The sequence below is a fragment of the Apteryx mantelli genome, chromosome 6 (genome assembly GCF_036417845.1).
Source record: "Apteryx mantelli isolate bAptMan1 chromosome 6, bAptMan1.hap1, whole genome shotgun sequence".
NCBI lineage: Eukaryota > Metazoa > Chordata > Aves > Apterygiformes > Apterygidae > Apteryx > Apteryx mantelli.
The window spans coordinates 37719544-37740981 of NC_089983.1; the positions used below are offsets into that span (position 1 = coordinate 37719544).

General features: G+C 40.0%; 1 protein-coding gene across 2 annotated transcripts; it reads right to left on the reverse strand.

The window, feature by feature from the left end:
- Positions 1–1123: 1123 nt before the first annotated feature.
- Positions 1124–21406, reverse strand: IQCB1 (IQ motif containing B1). 2 transcript variants are annotated; one of them, XM_067299288.1, is made up of 14 exons: positions 21335–21406; positions 20620–20901; positions 19610–19772; positions 17866–17995; positions 15524–15617; positions 14373–14472; positions 13720–13892; positions 10915–11027; positions 9704–9813; positions 4624–4766; positions 4027–4175; positions 3252–3380; positions 2718–2874; positions 1124–1617 (listed from the first exon to the last, which is right to left on the reverse strand). In XM_067299288.1, the coding sequence occupies exons 2-14, from the start codon at positions 20735–20737 to the stop codon at positions 1388–1390; spliced, it is 1809 nt and encodes a 602-aa protein (XP_067155389.1). In that variant the 5' UTR covers positions 20738–20901; positions 21335–21406; the 3' UTR covers positions 1124–1387. The 2 variants fall into 2 exon arrangements, with proteins under 2 accessions (XP_067155389.1, XP_013816218.2); XM_013960764.2 differs by lacking the exon at positions 21335–21406 and having other exon boundaries at positions 20620–21021.
- Positions 21407–21438: the final 32 nt, after the last annotated feature.

The window sequence follows — 21438 nt, forward strand, 5'->3', positions numbered from 1 at the left end:
AATTAAAACTCAAAACCTTCAAAAGAGGATGAAAAACAAACACTGAACTAATACTGCTGCCCCCATACAATTGGCAGAAATCACTGTGTTTTTTATTTCCTCTGCAGTGAGGTGAGATCTAACGCTTAAGACTCTCTGGGCCTCTCACCTAATAAATACCTTTACTAGTAGTGCAGGCACCTACACCACTAGCTGTGGCTTTGAGTTCTCCTTGCATTCTGGGCACGTCTATGAGCAGCAGCCTTTGGCTCTTTACTAAAGGTTTTTACTAGGGACTGGGTCATAGTAAATGTGGAGGCCCTGTGCTGGAGAACTTTCTGGATTAAACAAACAGTGTCTGCATGGTTCAAGAAGACTGAGCTGATGATCCAGATGGCCCCATGTAACAGTTTGGACTGCCCCTATATTATAATGCTTTGTACTGGCTGTGGAAAGAACTGCATTCTCTTAAAAGAAACATATAAATCCAAGAATAGCTTTCTTTTTTTTCTCCCCTGGCCTGTGAGAAGGATGTGATTTTGTTTCCATATAACTGAACAGGATTTTTGCCCACTGAAAAGCAGGGCTGTGATTTTTTTTTTTCTTTAAAGACAGCAGTTTTTTTCGTTTTAAAACATTAAGTGCTCTTTAGCGGTGTGAAGGGGCTTGATCAAAAGGCAAATTGCTCTCTGAGCACCTGCATGGGCTTCCAGCAGCCCTAACATGTTCTGCAGCACCTGCCTCCCCCTCATTGCAGGGACACAGCCCAAAGAGATCACATCTGTGTTTTGCCTTCCTCTACCAGTATCTTTTAAATAGTTTTTCTTTTTTTTTTTTTTAAGCAAGAGGCTGGTAGAGATTCCTCAGGCCAAGCTTTGCCCATGCTTGACTGCAGTCAGCTGTAGTGCAGTGTTCTGCCCTGCTGTAAGCATCCAGCCTGGCCAGGGCTTGCTTGACTTCTTTTTATGTCTTGGTTTGTTCTGTGAACCCATCATTATCTCAAAGTACATCACTTAATAAAATGTTTTGCTATAACAGCCCAGCTTTTTACAACGGTGTGATTCTTCGGTGATGAATCCAAGTGTGAATAATAACTAAAAAGCCAAAGATTATACACTTAAAGTGATACAATTTCTGGAACATCTTCATTTACAACTACAATACTTTAATTCTAGTTGTAACAGCACAGTGGATAGGAATTTACTGTTGATGCACAGGAAGGCAGGTAGCAGGTTACAGAAGAGATTCTTAATAAGATCCGTAAAGCACACCAAAATAAACCTTTGGTCTTCTTCAGTGCTTTGTCTTAGAATTCAAGTGTTTTCCTTCCTTAAAAACACGTGCAAATGAATGCATAGTGCAAGGACTGAGTCTGGATGAGCAAGTAACAGATTCTTCTGCTTGATAACTATAAGGATTTCCTTCCACCAATGAATAGAGTTCCCAGTTCTGCATTCAGGGCTTCATGAGGAATGACATCATCCTCCACAAATTCATCTCCGAGCTTCTTCCACCATGGCCAGCGGCTGTATTTCAGCATAGTGTTGTGGGACTGTTTGGCCTTGGTAGCTACAGGGACTGACCGACTCACAAAGATATCAAGATCTTTTTCTGTGGTCTCTGCTAGCCCTGGAGCATCTGTAATTACAAGGAGAAAAGTTTTTCATATTTTGTTTCTTATGCTGCAGTTTATGAATATTTTAAACCAAAAAGAAGTAGCCCTACCCTCCCACTGTCCCGGGTCATTCCTTTCCCTGTGCTGGCATTAGTATTTTATGGCTACATGCTAAAGTAGGTAGGAGAAGCCATCCAAATTAGGGCTAACCTGAAAAAAAAAACCCTAATGGAGAAGGCAGAATAAGGGGAAAAGCAGGACTACCTCTTTTGTGGGCAGCACTGGCAATCACCAAAATAGATTGCTTGTAAAATCATGATCTAAGAGAAAGAGGAGCTACTGTTAGTCACTGCTGCTGGATCAGCGCTCCTGGTGCAGGGTGACATCACTGCAGCGTTTCCACTGCCCTGACGCAGCATCACTGCATCATCCCTGCCTGGGGGCTCCACCGCAACGTGAGACTGTGTTGCTGGTCTGTCTGTTCAGGGAGCGATGGGCTGCAGTGACACAGCATGTGACAGACTAAGTAACGGAATTCAGTGACTTGCTGAATTTTGTCCTGCTTGGGTGCTCTCTGGTGGCTGCAGTTTGCTATTCTCGCTCTTTCATTCCACACTACTTGTCTGGAATTAAGATGGCACAATAGTGAATTCAGTTACAAATACAGCCAGGTCAGTGAAAATGAAGACATGACTCAGACTGCATAGCTCAGAGATTTTCCTCTTTATCTGGAAGAGTGAACCAACACTTCACTTAAAAAAAATCAAGAAAACAGAACAAGATAAAACAAATGTAGTGTAAGGGGTTGTGTAAGATCTTAGAGACTTTAATGCCTTTTACAGGGCCATTGCTTTTGTTGCAAACATATCAGAGAGATACTTCCAACAGAAGAACAAGACATAACTTAAAAAACAAGTATATATACACTTAACCTATAGCAATATATGAGTGATCTCTAACAAAGACATTTGTATCTTAAGAAATGACATATGGCAAAGAAAGAAAAATACTTCAGTTTTGAAATAAGACTTTACACTGTTCACAGTATAATCCTATAATTTTCCCTCTAAATTAGTTTAATCCAAATGGTAAGCAAAACTATGACTCTAGAGTAATCACATACTCATTAGCAGCTCCACATCAGTGTTGACCCGAGCCAGTAACGCCTCTCTCCGCTGTGTTGCTCTCCGATCCAGACTGCTCCTCAACAGGAACTGCGCCAGCTTTTCCTGGGCCTGCATATGTAATTCTTCACTCATTTCTTCTGACATTTGGGAAGCCTGGAGGAAAATAACAGTTCTTCACCATTAAGAACTGGTTATTTTAAATCTTTTGTGGGTAAATGTCTAAACAAGAAATGCAAATGCTGTTCTTAACAGTTAACTTAATTATTTTGCTTCCTGTGGAGTTCCCTCCAAAGCTATCCATCATCAAGTATATATAATTTTCCAATTACAGTTTGCTTTGACCAGTTTTATTAGATTAATGGTTAAAACCCCCAGTATCCTAGTACCTTGCTCTTGAACAAGCAGGATTAATACATGCATACCTCACATAGATTATCTTGATAAGAATTTAGGAAGTTGAATATATTTCATCCCTACAATGTGTTATGTTGCATGGATAACAGGAATTATGAAATGACTAAGAAACAGACCGGATGCAATTTGATGTAGTCATCCACCTTCTGCTTTAAAGCTAGTCTCTGCTCATCAGTCAGTCTTTTGGTGTCTTTCCAAGGAGAGAGCGCTCTTTTTTTCCTTCGTTTTTCCAAGAATTTACAAGCCTTTAAAAAGAACAAATGAGAATATGAAAATCACCCATACGAAATTTTGTTTTCTCATTTTGTTTGTAATCAGTCAGTTACAGAAAAATTTCCTGGTACTGCATCTGCTAAAACATAACTTTATCTATAATGTTGAAGAGGCAAGACATGACAGTCAGCATGAATACTAAATAATAAGTTAGAATACTAATAATCACAGAATAGTTGAGGGTGAAAGGGACCACTGGAGATTGTCTAGTTCAACCCCCCTGCTCAAGCAGGATCTGCTAGAGCACGTCACCCAGGACCGTGTCCAGTCATTTTTTTAATATCTCCAAGGAGAGAGGAGCCTTCACAACCTCTCCGAGCAACATGTTCCAGTGTTCAATCACCCTCACAGTAATAAATTACTAGCTTACCTGAGGTGTGTAGAAAATCCAGCCTTTGGTTTCAAAGCAGCAGATTTTATATTTTAGTTACCAGATTGTATGATACTTTGTAATTTATGCAAGGTGTAAACCCTCCAAGAAACTTGGGGCTCTAGGTCTATCTTCTGAACAATTTTTGAATATATTATTCCTAGAGAAGTAAACAAACTGTGCTTTTTGAGACATTGCAATAATCTGCTCAATTCTATCTATTGCCAGAACAAAATTTATATACTTACTGCTCTCTGAATGATGACAGCTGCTTTATATTCCTTAAGAGATTGCTTCTGCTGATGAAAATATCTTCTCACTCTGTACCCTCGCCAGAATCTCTGGATAGTTAATGCTGATTTTCCCTCCATTTCCTGCATGTGCTTACCTACCTGACCTAAGGACGTGACAAAAATCCAGTTATAAGACTGTGGATTGTGATCTCTTAACACTTTACATTTTTAATTCTTATACTAGACCATACCAAAAAGGTTGGGTGCTATCAGATAAAAATCCCCCTTCATTCTAAATCAAAGGCAAGGAACTAGTTGTGGGCTATTTCTCAGAGAAGAATTGTAGTCACAGTGGAGCTTTATAAACACAAGAAAACTGGCTCTCCCTTTGCCCTGCACCATTTTTGAGGCAGCAGATCTCACGCCACCATGTCTTTGGCACAGTTCCCTTGAAGAATTAGCAGGTTCTCCATCAGATAACTGGGTCAGAAGAAGAGACAGTAAGATTATAGTGCAAACAGACATGCAAGATTAGGAAATGTATTTGGGGAAAACTTTCTTAAGGAGACCCAGACAGTTTAATCTTCTGATATAGTTTAATGTAAATCATACTGGCATGGATTATTTCCAGTAAGGCCAGCTGTCGTTCATGGAAGTGTCTCATGGCCCTCTGTCTCTGCAGTTGCATTTGCTGTTTTAGAGCCTCATCTTCTTTCTGTTTTTTTAAATGCTGCAGCTCCTGTTTTCGTTTAGCTCTGCAATACACAAATAAATTAACAATTTAGCTTAAATTTTACTCTTTTTGAAAGCGTCTCTCTTTCTGTTGAATGGTCCAGCAGTAAGGCAGGAAAACTGCAGAATGATCTGCCAGCTCAGCTGTTCGTATTAACATAAAGTTTCTGCAGGACCTCACCAAGCAATGAGAGATCACCAGCAAGCTAACATATTACCCACGCCATCTATAAACATAAGAAATTCTGAGCTAGTCGCTCAATTTGGTATCAAATCAAGGGATATATTTTTAATTAGGATAAGGTTCTAAGGACACTAAGGGTAATGATGCTCCATGTGGGACATTCTCAGCTAGCATGAACTGCATCAGCATGCATTGCACCTGCTTTCCACAATACATACTATTATTTTTGTACAGACTGCAGAACTAGATCTGAATGTCGGTTCTTAAGGCTAATTTCTTAAATTTTGGAAGATTTTTTTTATCCAAGAGATACAACTTGACACATTTCTTCCATCAGCATCATTAACAGAGCACTAGGAAAGAACTATCTTGCACTATTCCTTAAAATAGGAAGGCTCAAATTCTTCTTCATCTCTACTGGTTGTTGTAATTTGATGGTAGGATGTTGCCCTACTGTGCTTAGCATTACAAAAACCCCAGCAGATGTTTCACAGATGAGACACTGAGCTGAAAACTCTGTAACTGGCTCTTGAATGTTTAAGCTAATAATGGCAATAGCCTATATATCACTTATATTTATACTAACATATTAATACATAGACTAATACATTAATACCGATATAGCTATACTAAATAAATATACAGATATATTTAAACTAATAACTACTGAGACCATTTGGATACAGTCTCAGTGAAGCTTGAGGAGCTGTGAGCTAGGCTTCCCTTCCCTACCCTTTCTTATCCCAATGGACCTGGCCTCATTAGCAGATTAAGGCTTGAGACTTTACAACTTCACTCCACAATGAGGTGGTGCTTTGACACCTTCTCTTCTCCTATCACAACAAAATTATTTGCCCTCTCAGGATCTGAGTACCCCAGCTGGGCCCATAGCTGTAAATTCTGCTCTCCTCTAGCACTTTTCTAGGGACAATGAAAGGAGCTTCTTAAACATTAGGGAAGGGGAAAAAATGGACAGAGCACAGGTATAAGGGGTGGCAGGAAGGAAAAAATTTTTTTTAAAAAAGCACTAGACTAGTACTAATGTCCAGTAATTTTGATATCACTGCAGGTCATGTACCTCTAGACTCACAGTAATATTGAGGTATCTGTGTATTTCCCATTACTAGCATAAACTTAGCTGCAACTTTCCCATCAACCATAGTTTCCCCTCAGTCTCCGTAACTGAGTGGGGAAGATGGAATGGAAACTATTTTGTAGAAGAGATACTCTGGATTTAAAGATGTGGCCCTAAGTGGTAAACAGCCTCCACCACAATTTAATAGACCATAATCCTTTTATGGCAGTAATACAGACTTGAAGCACGCCCACACATTGACCTACAGAGAAAGATCATGATATATGTGATTACATCTGAATGGTCCCAAGGAAGCTAGAGGTTTTCAGCCCACACAGTTCAGCAAATCAGAGCTATAAATCTTTGCATTTTTAATCCAAGCAGGCACCTATTATACTTCTAAGCAGAATGATGTCACAGGATCAAACAGGACTTATGATGACTTTTTCTTAATAAAACTATTAATAGTTTTCCTTAGAAATCTTTAGAAGCTCCCTTACATGGAAAGCAATAAGAATATTTGATGGACTTCTCAGAAATGCATCTGTTAAGATACCAATAGCATCTGTCAGGTATTTAAAGGTTTCTTTGATACTGATTATTTCCTGTGCAGTCTGTAAAATACACACTCTTCTCCATTCTCTATTCCTCCTCATTATAAGCCATATTTGTTCGCACAAGACCACACTGTGACAGCCAAATGCCTCTGAACAGAAGTAAAACACACCTAGGCTGAGATTCAGGCTTCCTTCAGCAGTTCATGGCACAGATCAATCTTCTTCTGATTATCTATTTACATATTTAAAATAGTTTAACTTTTGAGGCATGCATGACTAATAAAAACTATTGCCATTTTAACATTCTATAATTACTAAAAGTTCTTGAATGAACTTCAAGGAGAGATTACAAGCTGTAATATTCACTGAGGAGAGATTTCTAAAACCACAGAGTTTCAGAAGTGTGTAACTTCTAGCTTAAGATCTTCCATGGCAGCTGCAGGTGAGCCAAGTTTTGAGTTTCAGCCTCAGCAGTATTTAACTACGCTTGCTCTAAAATAGATCCCCATCACAAAACTCTGTAAATATAACCAAGTCCTGACTGTTAAGAATTCAAAGGGCCTCTTGAAAGCTCTTCTAAAGTCATGCTTACAGTATTCCAAACACTGTTTTTATTGCTCAGCATAACAGTCTAACTTCAGGTTTCAATTAGACAGGACAAAAACACTGGCATTGTACAGTTGCTATATTGTACTCAGTACATCAGGACTGACTGGGCCATAAACACACAACTCTAAAAATGTTAATACGTTTCCATTCCTTTCAATTTTAAACCAACACATACAAAAGTCTGTTTAGTGACTTGGGAACTGCTTACTTAAGAGGCAAGCACTGAAGTTTGCAGTACTGAAAATATAACACAAGAAATTTAAGCAGCTAGCTCATTGCTGATAACCTCGCCACCCTTTCCTTTCTGCTTTAGGAAGTTATGTCTTACCCATACTGCAAGTTTTCTGTGCTATGATTTTGGCTTGCAGACTCGCAAGATGCCTAATGTGGGCAGAAATATTAGCCTAAAGAAAGAATTTGGTGGAATAGGAAGGAGGCACAAGAGTGTCATCCTTGGTATTCCAGCACAAAACCTGAAGTGCCTAGTGTCCCTCAATGGACAGACTGCTTCCTCCTGCAAATCTTCCAGAACGTAAAGATTACTCCCTACATAGTCCAATATCTTTTTAATGCCAGTCCAGACGACAAACCATAACTGTCTGCTCTCTAACAGCTTGATCAGAATACAGTGTGATTTGGCTAATTGATTTGTAAGATTTAGTTTAGACAGGACAGCGCTTAACATGTGCGGAAAGGGCTCAATACAAACCTAGTGTGGAGTCTGAGCTTTATTTAGATCCCTTTACCTGTGTTAAAAATTCACATTTAACTTCTCAAAAGAGTTAGCAAAGAGATACTGCCTAACATGCTAATATTACCGCTGAAATCCTACATTAGGTAACACAAGCATTTTTTATGTAGTTTTATTATTCTGCAGTGCTTCAAGCCAGATGATATTATTTCTAGCTCATTGAAGTGACCATATGTATGACACTTACTCAAGATTTCAAATATTAATGTAGCACACCGTCTTGTAAGCACTATACTGAGCAAGCAGTATAGTTCTTGGTTTCTGTAGCACTCCACCCTGACTCCAGGGCAGCTCCACATTTAATTTATGGTGGAATTTTATAACAAGTTAACTGTGAACATGAGTTCTGTTACCAGCATATTATCTTCTAGTGTTACTTAGTGAGATCCAATGCTACACTGTCCCTCCCACACTTTTAGTTTACCATACGGCATAAATTTTTTACACAGAAAACACATAAAAGCATCATAGAAGTAAGTTGTTTCATGGAGAAGAGGAAGTTTGGCAGCTGGGAAAGGGACAGTTGGAGCTTTTGGCATCAGAGTGGCAGTTTGGTATTGCTGGAAAAGCACATTGTTTGGATGTTTCTGCTAAAATAATCTGCAGTGAAACAGCTCATATTGACATTACATTACTTTTATGTTTCAAAAATAACAGCTGACTGGAAAAAGGCATCTTCAAGACAGAGGACCTGTTGGTCAGCCCAACCTCATTCCCTGGGACGTGGGAACAAGTCCTCTGGGAAACCATTTCCAGGCACATGAAGGACAGGAATATTTATCAGAGCACAGATTTACCAGAGGCAAATCGTGCTTGCCCAACCCGATTGCCTCCTGTGATGAGATGACTGGCTCTGCGGATGAAGGTGAGCAGCGGATGTCATTCACCTTGACTTTAGCAAGGCTGTCATCATAGTCTCCCACAGACTGGAGGGTGGGGTTGACACTCAGAGAAACCTCACCAAACAGAAAATGGGTCAACAGAAACCACAGGAAGTTCAAACAGAAAGTCCTGCGCCTGGGACAGAATAACCCCATGACTCAGTACAGGTTGGGCACAGACTGCCTAGACAGCAGCTCCACTGAAAAAGACCTGGGGTTCTGGTGGACAAGTCGAACGTGAGCCAGCAGCATGCCCCTGCGGTAACAAAGGCCAGCTGCAGAGCGGGCTGCACTAGCAAAACCTAAAGCAGCAGGTCAAAGGAAATTATTATTTCCCTTTACTCAGCACTCATAACGGCACAGCTCAAATACTGTCCATTCTGGGTGCACCCCCCCCCCCCCGCCCAGTACAAGACAAATACTGACAAACTGCAGAGAGTTCAGAGGGGGACAGTTAGGGGGTGGCATGTATAATGATATATGAGGACAGGCAAATGGCTGGCTTGGTTTAGGCTGGCTAAGGGAGAAGAAATCTGATTTCTGTCTTCCGTTACCTAAAGGGAGGGTTATAAAGACACAGCCAGACTTAGAGGTGCACAGCTGAAGGACAAGAGGCACTGATAACAAGTTGCCACAAGGAAAATTCCCACTGCCTCTAAAGGAAAGAATTCTTCGCAAGTCGAATGCTGCAGCTTCAGGACGGGGGATCCTTGGAGATCTCCAAAACTGGCCATGGCCCCATGCAGCCTGATCTAATTTTGAGGCTGGCCCTGCTTTGAGCAGGAGGTTGGATTAAATGACCTCTTAAGTTTTTCCTGTGACTCTGTGACCTGAGGAAAACCAGATCAAACTTTTTTACTAGATTCTTCTCCTGAGTGCTTTTTACAAAACAATGCTGTTTACCTGAAGCTTCTTTGTAAAGCAGTCACTGCTTGAGGAAGTTTTTTTAGTCTTTTCCTTGTCTGAAATCCCCTCCACGCAGCCTGGATTAAATAAGCTGCTTGATGCTGCCTCTGAAATTAATAAAACAGGTGGTAGGATATTTTCTCTGCATACAAAAACACTTTATTACCACTTGCATATTTGGAACAATCTCAGTGTTTGGCCAAAATAACATCAGTGTTCAAATGCATCAAGATGCCGTGTTTCTGTTATAGGAGCTTAAATTCTCGAAACTGTAAGAAAATTATTACCATGAACCCTGTATTTGCTCCAAAGGCAGCTCCTCCGATCATCTCAATCAATGTTTTCTGGTAAACAGATGAATCCACAGCACAAATATAAAATATATATTAGCTGCATTAACTAATGTTAGAAATTTGAATTTAAAACAACCGAAGCACTTGATATTTCAAGTGTTGACTCAAAATACCAATACTAGAGAGGACAGAAAGAAATTTGCAGGAGTAACATTAAGAAAAATATTATTATTTGGAGCATAGTTGAAAATCACTGAAATGCAACAAACATGGAAAAAATCAATTCTATTTTTACATGGTAATTTTTCAGAAAAAAATCCCACTCTATTTAAGATGGAAGCAGGTCTCTACAAATATAACACTGATTTCCTTTGAACTATTATCTCTGAGAAACCTGCATGTAAAATTTTGGTAATAACTTCATAAAACTTATTACCAAAATCTGCTCTTGTCCTGAGAACACAGCCCAGAAGATGTTCTTATTGTGCATTTTCTCATCTGGAATACATTGCTCTTAATTCTATGTGAATGCTCCCAAGAATTCAGAGATCTGCATTTATAACACTGCTGTGAAATGAGCAAATAAAGTTATTTTTGTTTTGTAATTAACAAAATTAAATTAAATTGTTTCCCTATGGTTGTATTAGAAATGTATGGTGAATCTGCAAAATAAAGCCAATCGCTTGAGCCACATTCCAGTACCTTAATTATAAGACAATTTCTTGATGTCTTCAAAAATGATAGGGGGGAAAAAAAAGAATAAATAGGAAATTTAAAAAAATCCATTGATATAGTGAACAAATAATGCAAGCTTTGAAAAACGGAGACAAAGTGATATAGTAAATTCATTATAAACATATGTAAATCACATGTAACTAGGGTTTCACATAGGAAAGTGTCATTAAAATTCAGCACCTGCATTTCCCCTTTTCTATTGGATTGTTCTGAGTATAGCAGGTCCAAAAGTTGACTGAGATCTCTGTCAAATCCTTTGCCAGTCCACTGCTTAGTTAAAAGTGCTTTCAGTCCTAAGAGAGAGAGAAAAGAATAAGCATGCTATACTGCTAAGGTGATTTTTTTTCCCAAGATTTCAAACTAACATTTTTCAAGTCGAAAAATCAAATCTGATTCTGTGTGTAAAGGAACACTAGACTAGAGCCGAATACGATCAGTTAACTTTGAATTTCAGTGTAGAATATTACCAATGAATATCTGGTGCTCCAATCATTACAGCAGTGCTATACAATTATAGTTTTGTATGCCCAAGGCACTACCTAGGGTGTCCACACAACTGGCAGTTAAATTATCAATATACTTTTAGTGTCTTCTCGATAAGTCTCTGTAAGGTACTAAGAGGATGTAATGCACCATGCAAGTGCAAGGTTTTATTAGCACTGCTTTCATGTATTTCATAATAAAACTTATTTGCTTACAACTGGAATTCTTTGATGTCTTATCTCTACAGCATAGTGTGTAGCCCAGTCCCTGAGACAAAATAGCTTTTTAGGCTCAAAGTAGCTGAAAAGCGCACTTGTGCTCCCCCAATACACACACACACACGCACCCCCTGCGCTGCACGTAGAAGGACACAATGTAGACAGTAACACATGCCTTCTTAGCTTAGAGAAATCCCAGAGCTTGTGAGTTTTCCAGGGGGTCTGAGGGAGAAAGGACATCAGGAAGTAGATGCGTATTTGGACAGACTCCTGAAGAATTCCTGTTTCAGATAACCTTTCTGTCCCCAAGTCATTATCCATAAGCAACTTCACACAGTGGGTAACTCCAAGCAATAACCCATCATGCACACTTACAGGATTTGGATATGAGGCACAAAATCCTCCATGAGAACAGGAATGGCACCTCTGCTCTATCAAATATGTACCACTTCGGAATAACGGTTATGGTTAAACACTTGGGAAGAGATATGGGTGAGATGCCAGACAGAGTCAGTGGTTACCCCAAGACTGCCTGAGCTCTGCGACAGCAAGTAGCCCAGCCACACAAGGCGGTTCCCTCACAGAAGTCTGTAGGTCTGACACAACCCATTTGCCAGTTTCTGTAGACTAGGCAGCAATATCTATGGACCTTTCAGCTAGTGACAAGTAGTACCTCAAGTGTGCCTCTCGGACATATCATCCCATGCAGATAAAAAGACCAGGCCCTTCTGGAATCCTGAAGTAAAGACTGCGCTAGCCTTGAAGATGCGAGTTTTAGGGGATTTCTTCACCTCAGGGTGGCTGTAGTTACTGGCAGAAGGCTAACACAGAAGTACCTCATACTGGTAAGAGCTCTGAACCATTGTGAAGCCAAATTACTTCAATGAAATGGCCAAGATGGTGGAAATGCTGTAATGCTTCTTTGTTGCTGCTGTTCCTCAGACCTTCTAAAAGATACCAGAGCCTGAGTGAAAGTTAACCTAAGGGCTCCAACTAAAAAAAAAAGATGTGATTTTTTTTCTTACTGGAAGCAGGAAATATGCACAGAAGGAAGAGTCTCTGAATGACTGTGGCATTTTGTTGGTTCCAGACCAAAATAAACTATAACCCCTAAAGCATATTTCTTTGATGGAGACTTGCATCTCTTTAGACAAGCCACTGTTCTACAGCTGGGATGAGCAGCCCATCACAACAGCTTCAGCAGAATCCACAACATGATACTAGCATTAGGCAAGTTGTATTTCACTTCATATTGAAAAGAAGCCCTCTCTCAATTTTGTAGGTAAGAATGGTAAAAGCTGCCCATCTGATTCAGAAATTTATCTGGCTAGTACTGCCTAATAAGTAGTCAGACATAAAAAAAAAAAAAAAAAAAAGGGAATAGTCCTTTTTTTTTTTTTCCTAGAGATTGCCCTTCTCCTTGCCTAGAGATTGTTTATTGCCCTTGTCCCAAAAAGACTAAGGCTTCCCACAAGCAGTTCTGACCATCAATGATAATCAGAATATAAAAGCACTAGCAAACATCAAGTCCTTTTTTCTAGTCTCTGTGGACATGGGAGCAGAGGACAAAAGGGTTTGCTGGAGCTCCTTGCTAGGCTGAAGGCAGAAGCATTAGATGGGACACCACATTAGATAGTGAAGAAAAGACAGCAAGTTATATGCATACTCAGTCTCCTCATCTAAAGGCATCAGGACAGAAAGACAAACTTATTTGACGAATTCTTGGAAGGGGTTCATTTCAATCACTTGCACATCTGAAGACAGCCAACTCCTCATTAGCAAAGCAGCACCTATCAGATAAGCAGACCTGTAACAGCTAGGGTCAAAAGACGGCTTTAAGCAAAACTTCCATGCTTCTGAACTAGTGAGGCTTAGCAGACTGGCAGACATCCAACACACAGCTCTCACTGAAGCAATACAGGTACCTGCTACCTAGGATCCATCAATATCCAGACTTTCCAGGAAAGAAGATGCACTACATCACATAGAAAGAAGAAGTGACCCAGACTGAAAGTGACAAACGACACGTAAAAGAGGCAAGTTACCATATGAAGAGTCCTCAATGCACAGAAGAAAAAAAATCTAGGAAGCAGAAACAGGGACAGCGCCTTAAACTACAATGAAAATGAACAAGGCTGGGCAGGGCGGGGAGCAAACAGCACTGCAGGTTCCCTCTCTATTGGAGAGCTGCAAATTGAGATGCCACTGGGCAACCTCCACCTTTGTGTTTTTAAACTGAACGGGAGAAGCAGCAGAGCAATTGGTCCCATGCATGTTTACAAACCTTTGTAGCGAGTTGTGAGTAACTTCACAAGCTGCTGGCAAAACGTTGCCAGTGAAAGTAGCAGTTTTGTAGCAGCATTTCCTATGACAGGATTGGTGGTGGAGGAAAGCTTATAAACAAGTTCATCCAAAAGAGAGTGAAGAATCTTCTCATCAACACGAAGCAAGACAGGACTGGATTAAAAAAAAAAAAAAAAGGAAAAAATTCAAAGTGTTATAAACTATGAGCTTTTCAACAGTGACTTCCTTTCAGAAATGTCAGACATTGGGCAATTCAACACGCCCAAGTAGCTGCACCAGCAGTCTGATCCAGGATGGGAAGAAAAGAATGTGAATAGGTTGGGGGTTTTTTTGGTCAATGAGTTGATATTCTCATGTTAATTCCAATTAAAATCAGAAAAACAGTATTACCAACTCATTCATGGCTGCCAGCGACTCAGTGGCAGAGGCAGTACTAGCGTCTCAAACAACTGATTCCCATCGCCTCAGTTTAAAAATGGGATAAAGAAAATAAAAAATGTTTCTTTTCTACAACAAAGACTGTAGAAATAACCACAATTTTTATATGCAAATTATTCTATTTTACAAAGCGGGAATAAATTGATTTTTAAATTTAAAATTCAGAAAGAAAACAAGGATATAAAACCAACTGACCTATTGACCCTCAAAATATCGTGTAAAACAGACATCATTATAATTGCTGTTTCAACGTCATCTGTCATTAGCAACTGCAGGAAATGATCATTTTGCAGGACTGCAACACAAGAAAAACAAACAAAAAGCAATCTGAACCATGGATGCAAAGATATTTATTTGTTTTTATAGTATTTTTATGGAACACAAGCCATAACAAAGAAACATCACATAGTGTTTCTAGAGCGGACTTTCTCTACACCAAAACTTACAGGAAAAGTAAACTACTTCAACATCTTAAAAACATGTTGAGCCCTGATTTTTCTTCGGAAATCCGTTAGGCACCTGGTGTTGCAATGGCATAAAAATCTTTAAAACCTTTTATGTTACACTTACACCTCCTTATTGTTACAGCTGTAGCATTATCACGGGGCACCAATATCCAGAAAAGATAAGCACTTCAAACTTAAGAGTTTGTTACACCAGGTTTATTTAATCTAAGTCCACTGATGTCATTAAAGTACCATCATTTTTTATTCAAGTGTATTATTATTTACATATTTAGTAATTTTTCCAGTCATTCTTTTTTTAGTTAAACATCTTATGAACCTTAAGTTTTTGTGTTAGAAACAAAAACAAATTCTGCTTCTAATCATCACCTAGGAATTAGTGTGACTAACGTTGGTTTAACTGATAGCTTATTTTGCCCAAAGTGTAAAGTTTCTTAGATATTCATATAATTTTCTGGCATGGAAAAAAATTCAGAAATCTGCTGCCAAGTCTATCCCCTTTTTAGGGCCTGTCATGTACTCTGGTCAAATTTCTGCATACACAGAGACAGATTAAAGAGATCAACTGTATTTTACCAGGAAACAAAAACAAAACCAGATTTTTTTAAAGATAGAAAATTATAAAGGGAAATTGCACTAAGACACCTTTATTGTTTGTCTCCAAAAGAATATAAGGGCAACTCTAATATTTCCCTTTAGTGGATCTTTTTCATTTTAGCTATAGCTGCTTCTGTTGAATAATGAACTATTTTAAGAGATTGCTCTAAAGAGCACTCTAATTAAAAAAAGAAATAGATGGAGATTGGCTTAAGACTGACTCTTGACACCTGTAGCTATAGTAAATCAATTTGGGGGTGTTTTATGAGTTTAATTTTCTCTTACCACACTCTGTCAGTTCAATATGCCCACCGAACAGCCAGCAGATGGCATCAGTTACTGTACGGAAACAGTGTAAAAAATCTTTTTTTTCTTCATCCTAAACAAAAGAGAAGTAGATAAATGCATGTGTATGTGTCTTCCTTGATGACTATAGCTTGATGTAGTGGGAAAGCCTGTGTGTTTCAGGGATTCTGAGATCAGCTCCACCAGGAGCTTCCCAAATCATGTTGGTCAAACCCCAGGAACAAGTCAAAAAAAGAACCTGTAAATCCTTCCAGGCCAAAGATCAGTCAACAATGTATACCAAAAAAAGCATCCACTCTTTAAAATTTCATAATAGGGATGCAGAAAGCTTGTTTATTCCTTCAAAACTTGATGGCACAGGAAGGCTAAGACAACAGATAACAGCTCAATACAAATATATCATAGATTTAATCCACAAAATGGGAAATAAGTTATTTAAGATTAAAGCACAAAACCAAATGATGCAAAGCAGCCAAAGATACAGTTCAAACGCAAAAGGTCGCTAAGGACTGGCCCAGTGAGGCTTCAGATACAGTTCCGAGTTGGAGCTCTGGGAGCAAAAACCAAACCACCGTCAAGCTGAAGCTTGATCAGTGTACGAAACAGACTATATGTGTTTGCTTGTGATAACACTTGACTGGACACAATAAGCTGGAAGAATTCAGGTTTTAATACATGAACACACATACACACACAGAGTCAAAAGTCTGTTTTCCAAGTGTGATTCACAGGCCACTGGAAACCTAAAGCCTTGGTGGGCGGACAGCTAAGGGTCTTTTGATAGTTCAACGTTGCTGACAAATGTTATTATACAGCACTCAGTCTGACATCTTCCTCGTTAAGTGAACTTCCACAAATAAAACTCTGGAAAAGCCATTCCTATATCTGAGCTGTAAGTCCCAAACATCCATCATGGTTTAACAGTATATTTGGTTCATACTGACAATGAGAGATATGAAATATAGTACTAAGTTAAGGCATAATATTATCTGTTCTGTGTTTTGGCAATATGTTGGTTTCTGGTAGCTATTTCAGTACTTCCCTTGACTTCAAAGGCTTGTACAGAAAGCAAGTGAGGCCAGAATAAACTACAAATCTCTGCTGGTAGAGTGGGATTTCCAAAGCTCCACGGAGCAAGCATCAAGTCTGGGTGCCCAGTCACCTCTGAGACCACAAATTTTAAAAGCTAAAGTACTGACTATAGCATACATTGCATTTGCATTTAAAAGTAATTGTTGCCCACAAGCCTAACTCAAGTAGCATGTAGGTTGAAATACATAATAAGAAAGTGTGGGGGAAATTACATATTGTGGGTAAGACTTGAATCTCCTGGGATGTCATTCAGGAAGTTTGCTTCTTAAGCACTACACGCGCTTTAAAAGTATTGAACTAACAGAAATTATGCCATTTTAGTGATTTTTTCTGAGAAGTGATTATATATGTGGCACCCAGCATAATATGCAAAGAAAAACTTTGACTAAATGCACAAAGTCATTGAGCCAAAAAATGAGACACTAAGGGGAAATAAAGAAAAAAAAGAAATTAAAAGAAACTTTCAGAATCTGTGAGGTTGGTTATGCAAATTATTCTAAAATCTTTTTGCTGATTCCGGATCTCTGAATGCTTCAAAAGCATGAGGAAATTCAGGTGGGCAAAACCCTCCTTCTCTGCAAAGAAGGGTAGAGTTGTGAGAAAGTGCTCATATCTACTAATTTGCAAAGTCTCCCTTTGAGGTTCCCAATGTGCCAATTCAGAATCAGTGAACATTTTTGTATTTTTCTTTTTTGCCAATTTCACTGCAGAAATATGGCAAAACAGATTTCAACATTTCTGACTTAGAGTCTGCTACCTTAAGATGTCCTAAACCATACCTTCTTTTTTGTAAAGCTGAATAAAGTAGTAAAAACACAGCAGCTGCAAAGACCGAAGTAATTATACGCAAATCAAAAAAAACCCCAAAACACTATGATGATTGGGAGGCTCCCTTTTGTAAGGCATTTTTCTTCTATCTAACTCTTTTAATTCTTCTATCCTACTTATAATTGCCTTTTTCCCCCTTTTGAAAACAACCTACAAGTAGTAGCCAAACACTCTAAACAATTGTATGGTAATGAGCTAGTTTTTGCACACATAATAGACTGAATGCTCCAAGATGACAGATCTCAGTTTCTAAGCTCCAGGACGTAAGAAAAATTTTTGTAATTTCTGGAAAATAAAATTTCATAATACAGTGTACCTAGAATAATATCTTACTTATAGAATATAAAAGCTTGGAAAGTTCACAGAGGTGCTCTGCTTTTTTAACTATGAAATTTAAATACCTTGATTGCTCGGATGAATCGTGCTTGCAGGCGTCTTCCCAAAAACAGCAGGTTGTCTATAGCTGAAGGAAGAAATTTCTTGTAAAATTCCTCAGGATCTTCTTTCACCTCTAGTCCCACACAACAATGACTGAAATGAAAAAAAAAACAACAAACCACACACACAAACCAACCTGAATAGTCCAGGGCCTCCTGTTTGAACAGCTTTGAATGAATGTCATGTCACCAGAGAAGAAATGCTTGACTGGAATGGGACAATTCAACACTGAACAACAGTTAACTGCTGTGACTAGCTCCAAGGTAGCTGCCTCACAAGGAAGAGGAATCACTGTGAGGCTGGAGACTCCAAGCATATTACTACTTATTACAAAGTAATACTTACTAAGCATGTCTCAGTTTAAAAGATAGCCAAGTCACCTTCCCCTTTAGCTCCACAGGACCTGTTCAGGTCTGTTCCATATGCTAGTTAAAGGCTCTGATGGTCACCAGGAAAAAAAGCAAAATAGAAAGGTAGACATAAACCTGATAAAGTGGATGCAGAGCAGGCAATGAAAGTATGTATAAAAAATGTTCAGTGATTCCATCTGTAACTTTCCTCTACTTGAGGAATACATGCGGGCTAGAAATCAGTTCCTCAGATCTGAGTTTTGTTATTTTACCTACTACAAACATGTTGGTCATTTCTGGAAGACCGTTCACAAGAAACTGCTCTGCAAGTTTCACAACTGGTAGCTTTTTCACTCTGTACTCTGCACTGACACTAGTGCAACAAAAGAGTTTTCGTAACTTTTTATGAATTTTGTTTTCTGACATATTATCTGAGCTTTCTTAGCTTGTTGTGAATGTGTACATGCAAAGCTTTGCTTACCGAAGCCCTTGGAAGCAAATTCTAGGCATGAAGCTGTGATTCGTGTAGTTGCAAAAGGACATTTTTACAACTAAAATAAATTCCATTTTTCTCTGAAAATTGAAATAGCTTATAAGAGATGATTTAAGCGTCATACAGCTCTGGCGATAAATCTTGTATCTGTTAGTGAAATTCCTAGCATTACAAATTCATCTTGTAGATACGGTATAAATAAAACATGGCTAATTTTGTCATGTCTTAGAATGTTGCTCCCTAGTTAACTCAAAATCAAGTACAACCTGGGGAAAACGTAAAAGTTAATTCTTTCTCCTGACATTGAAAACTGAGATTGGATCATGGGATTTAAGTTTACAGTTGCCTTATTTGCTAGCTATGAATTCAACTAAATTATGATCTTCTTATTAAACCACTACATCAAGCTATCTGGTCTGTATTAATTGTATCCTCTATTATGTTTAAAATTTAAATAGATATATTCACTCAAGCCAAGCTGTGAATTAATCAGGCTGAAGATTTTTGCAAATGAATTTTAAATAACCAATTTTTTAAATAACTGCCATTCAAAATTAGTAATTACTCAGCAGAAATTGTGACATAGATAAGCACTGTTTACAAAAAAAGGTAAACCCAACACACAAACTGTTCCCACCAGTTTGCCCAGCTCAGTGAAACAGAATTCAAATGAATTAAACAGGACCAATTAGGCTATGCCTGACCCCTCTGCTCTTGACTGCTCCCTGCACTTTAACCCTGGCCTTTCCTGAACAACAAGCCTTGCTCTGGATGGGAGCCAATGCATTATAGCTTGAAAAGAAAAAGAGCAAGATGAAAGCCCAGAAGAAAACAAGAAGAAAACTTCTGAGCAATTTTTCTTACCTTAGTATCTCTGCTAGCTGGGCAGCAGTAGCCCAGCCTCCACGCAGTCGAGAGTAGTCTTGTCTAAGGATGAGCATGCAGTACTGAGTAAGATCATAATAGTATATTTCTTGCTTAATTTTTTTTGATTCTTTACGTCCCAAGGAAGCACTATTTAAAATTTCTGTGGGAAGAAAGCAGAAAATAGGCTAGGAGGATCATATGATTCTGATGCAAAAGAATAATTTTTTTTTTTTTTCAAAACATAACATAATACGTGTACGCACACTAGGATCAATGTAGTTCTAAAAGTGGTAACATAAAACAACTTATCGGCATTTTTCACTCCTACAGCTACAATGTACTTGTTAGATTATATCACCATTAGGAAGGACAACTGAGCTTAGATTTCCAGTTTTTTCATCATATATTCAAGTAGTAAAACATACATTATCTGGGATGTATCCCATTTGTATGAATTTCCTAGGCCAAATAAAACCATAATGAAAAGCCACTGTGAAATGTATAACCTCCTTATAATTACATCCCAATTTAGAACAGGACCTAACTTGTTTCCACTGTTTCTATGGGCAGTGGATATGAGGCCAAGGGGAGGATATGGGGACTCATACAAGCTTGTGATTGTGTTTCTGCATTAAGGCTTAAAAATTGCTTACTAACAATCACTCTCAGCCCCTCTGGCTCTCTACCCAAAAGTGCTGGGAGAAGTTATTTGACCAAGCATGAGATCCCTGCCCATAACAGCACAGGTCTTACAAAAATGGTAACAGTGGAGAGGGATAAAAGAGCTCCCCTCCATTCCCTCCCCTCTCATCCTCCCTTGTGTTCCCAAGCCAAATGCCACCCATGTACAACTGTCAGGAAAAGCTGTATGATCAAACTTATGGAGTTTCCAGCCCTGCTAGAAATATGGAAAAAGAAAAATCTTCTGAATTTAAGGAGGCAGAATGAAAAAAGCCTGTCCATACTTCGCTATCTCATCCTTTTATTTTAGGAAAGGTATTAATTACCCTTTAACTTCAGAAGCAACACCGGGACGTCCTCATCTTTGCTCTCCGAGACCTGAGCAGCCAAGGCCAGCACCCTGGGGTCCACGGCTGCCGGCCTCGCGCCGGGCGTGTTGGCCATAGGAGGCCGAGAGGGGCCCACAACGAGCGAACAACAAGTCCCTCTCACTTTTTAATTGTTCCGCGTAGGTGTGGGGTCCTTATGCGACTACTTCCATCAAACCACCAGCTGCTGCACCACCAGCTTGGAGCTCAGGCCCTCGGCCTCGGGCTGCGAGCCTGCCCCTGAGGAAAGGGGCACAGGTGGTGGTGGGGGGCACATCCAGGCTGCTCTGCCGGCCTCTGAGGGGGAGCCCTGCCCGCCCCCTACCCGCCAGAAAACCCCCGCGAGGCCCGGACGCCACGAACGGGGCCGGAGCCGCGGAAGGCCCCGGCTCGCCCTCCCCTGCAGGCCCGGCGGGGCCCCGCCGCGGCCGCCCCTCGCCCCGGCCGGCAGAGGCGCCTCAGAGCCGCTTTCCCCCCCCTCCCCCCCGCGCGCGAGGCTCGGAGCACTGCCACGGCCGCTCTAACGGCCGCGCGGGGCCGCCCCCACTTCGGCCGCGCGAAGGGGGGGAGGGGGAAAGCGGAGGAATGGGACCGCCGGTTCTAACGAGGGGGCGCCGCTTCCAACCCCCCCCCATCCCCTCCCCGCTGGTGGTCGCGGCCGCTCTCCACCAACCAGAGCGCACGCCTGAGAGAGGAGGGTAATATTTGCATATCCGCGTGCGGGCTCGCGACTCCAACCGCCCCACTCGTGGACCTCTACAGAGGGCCGCCTCGAGG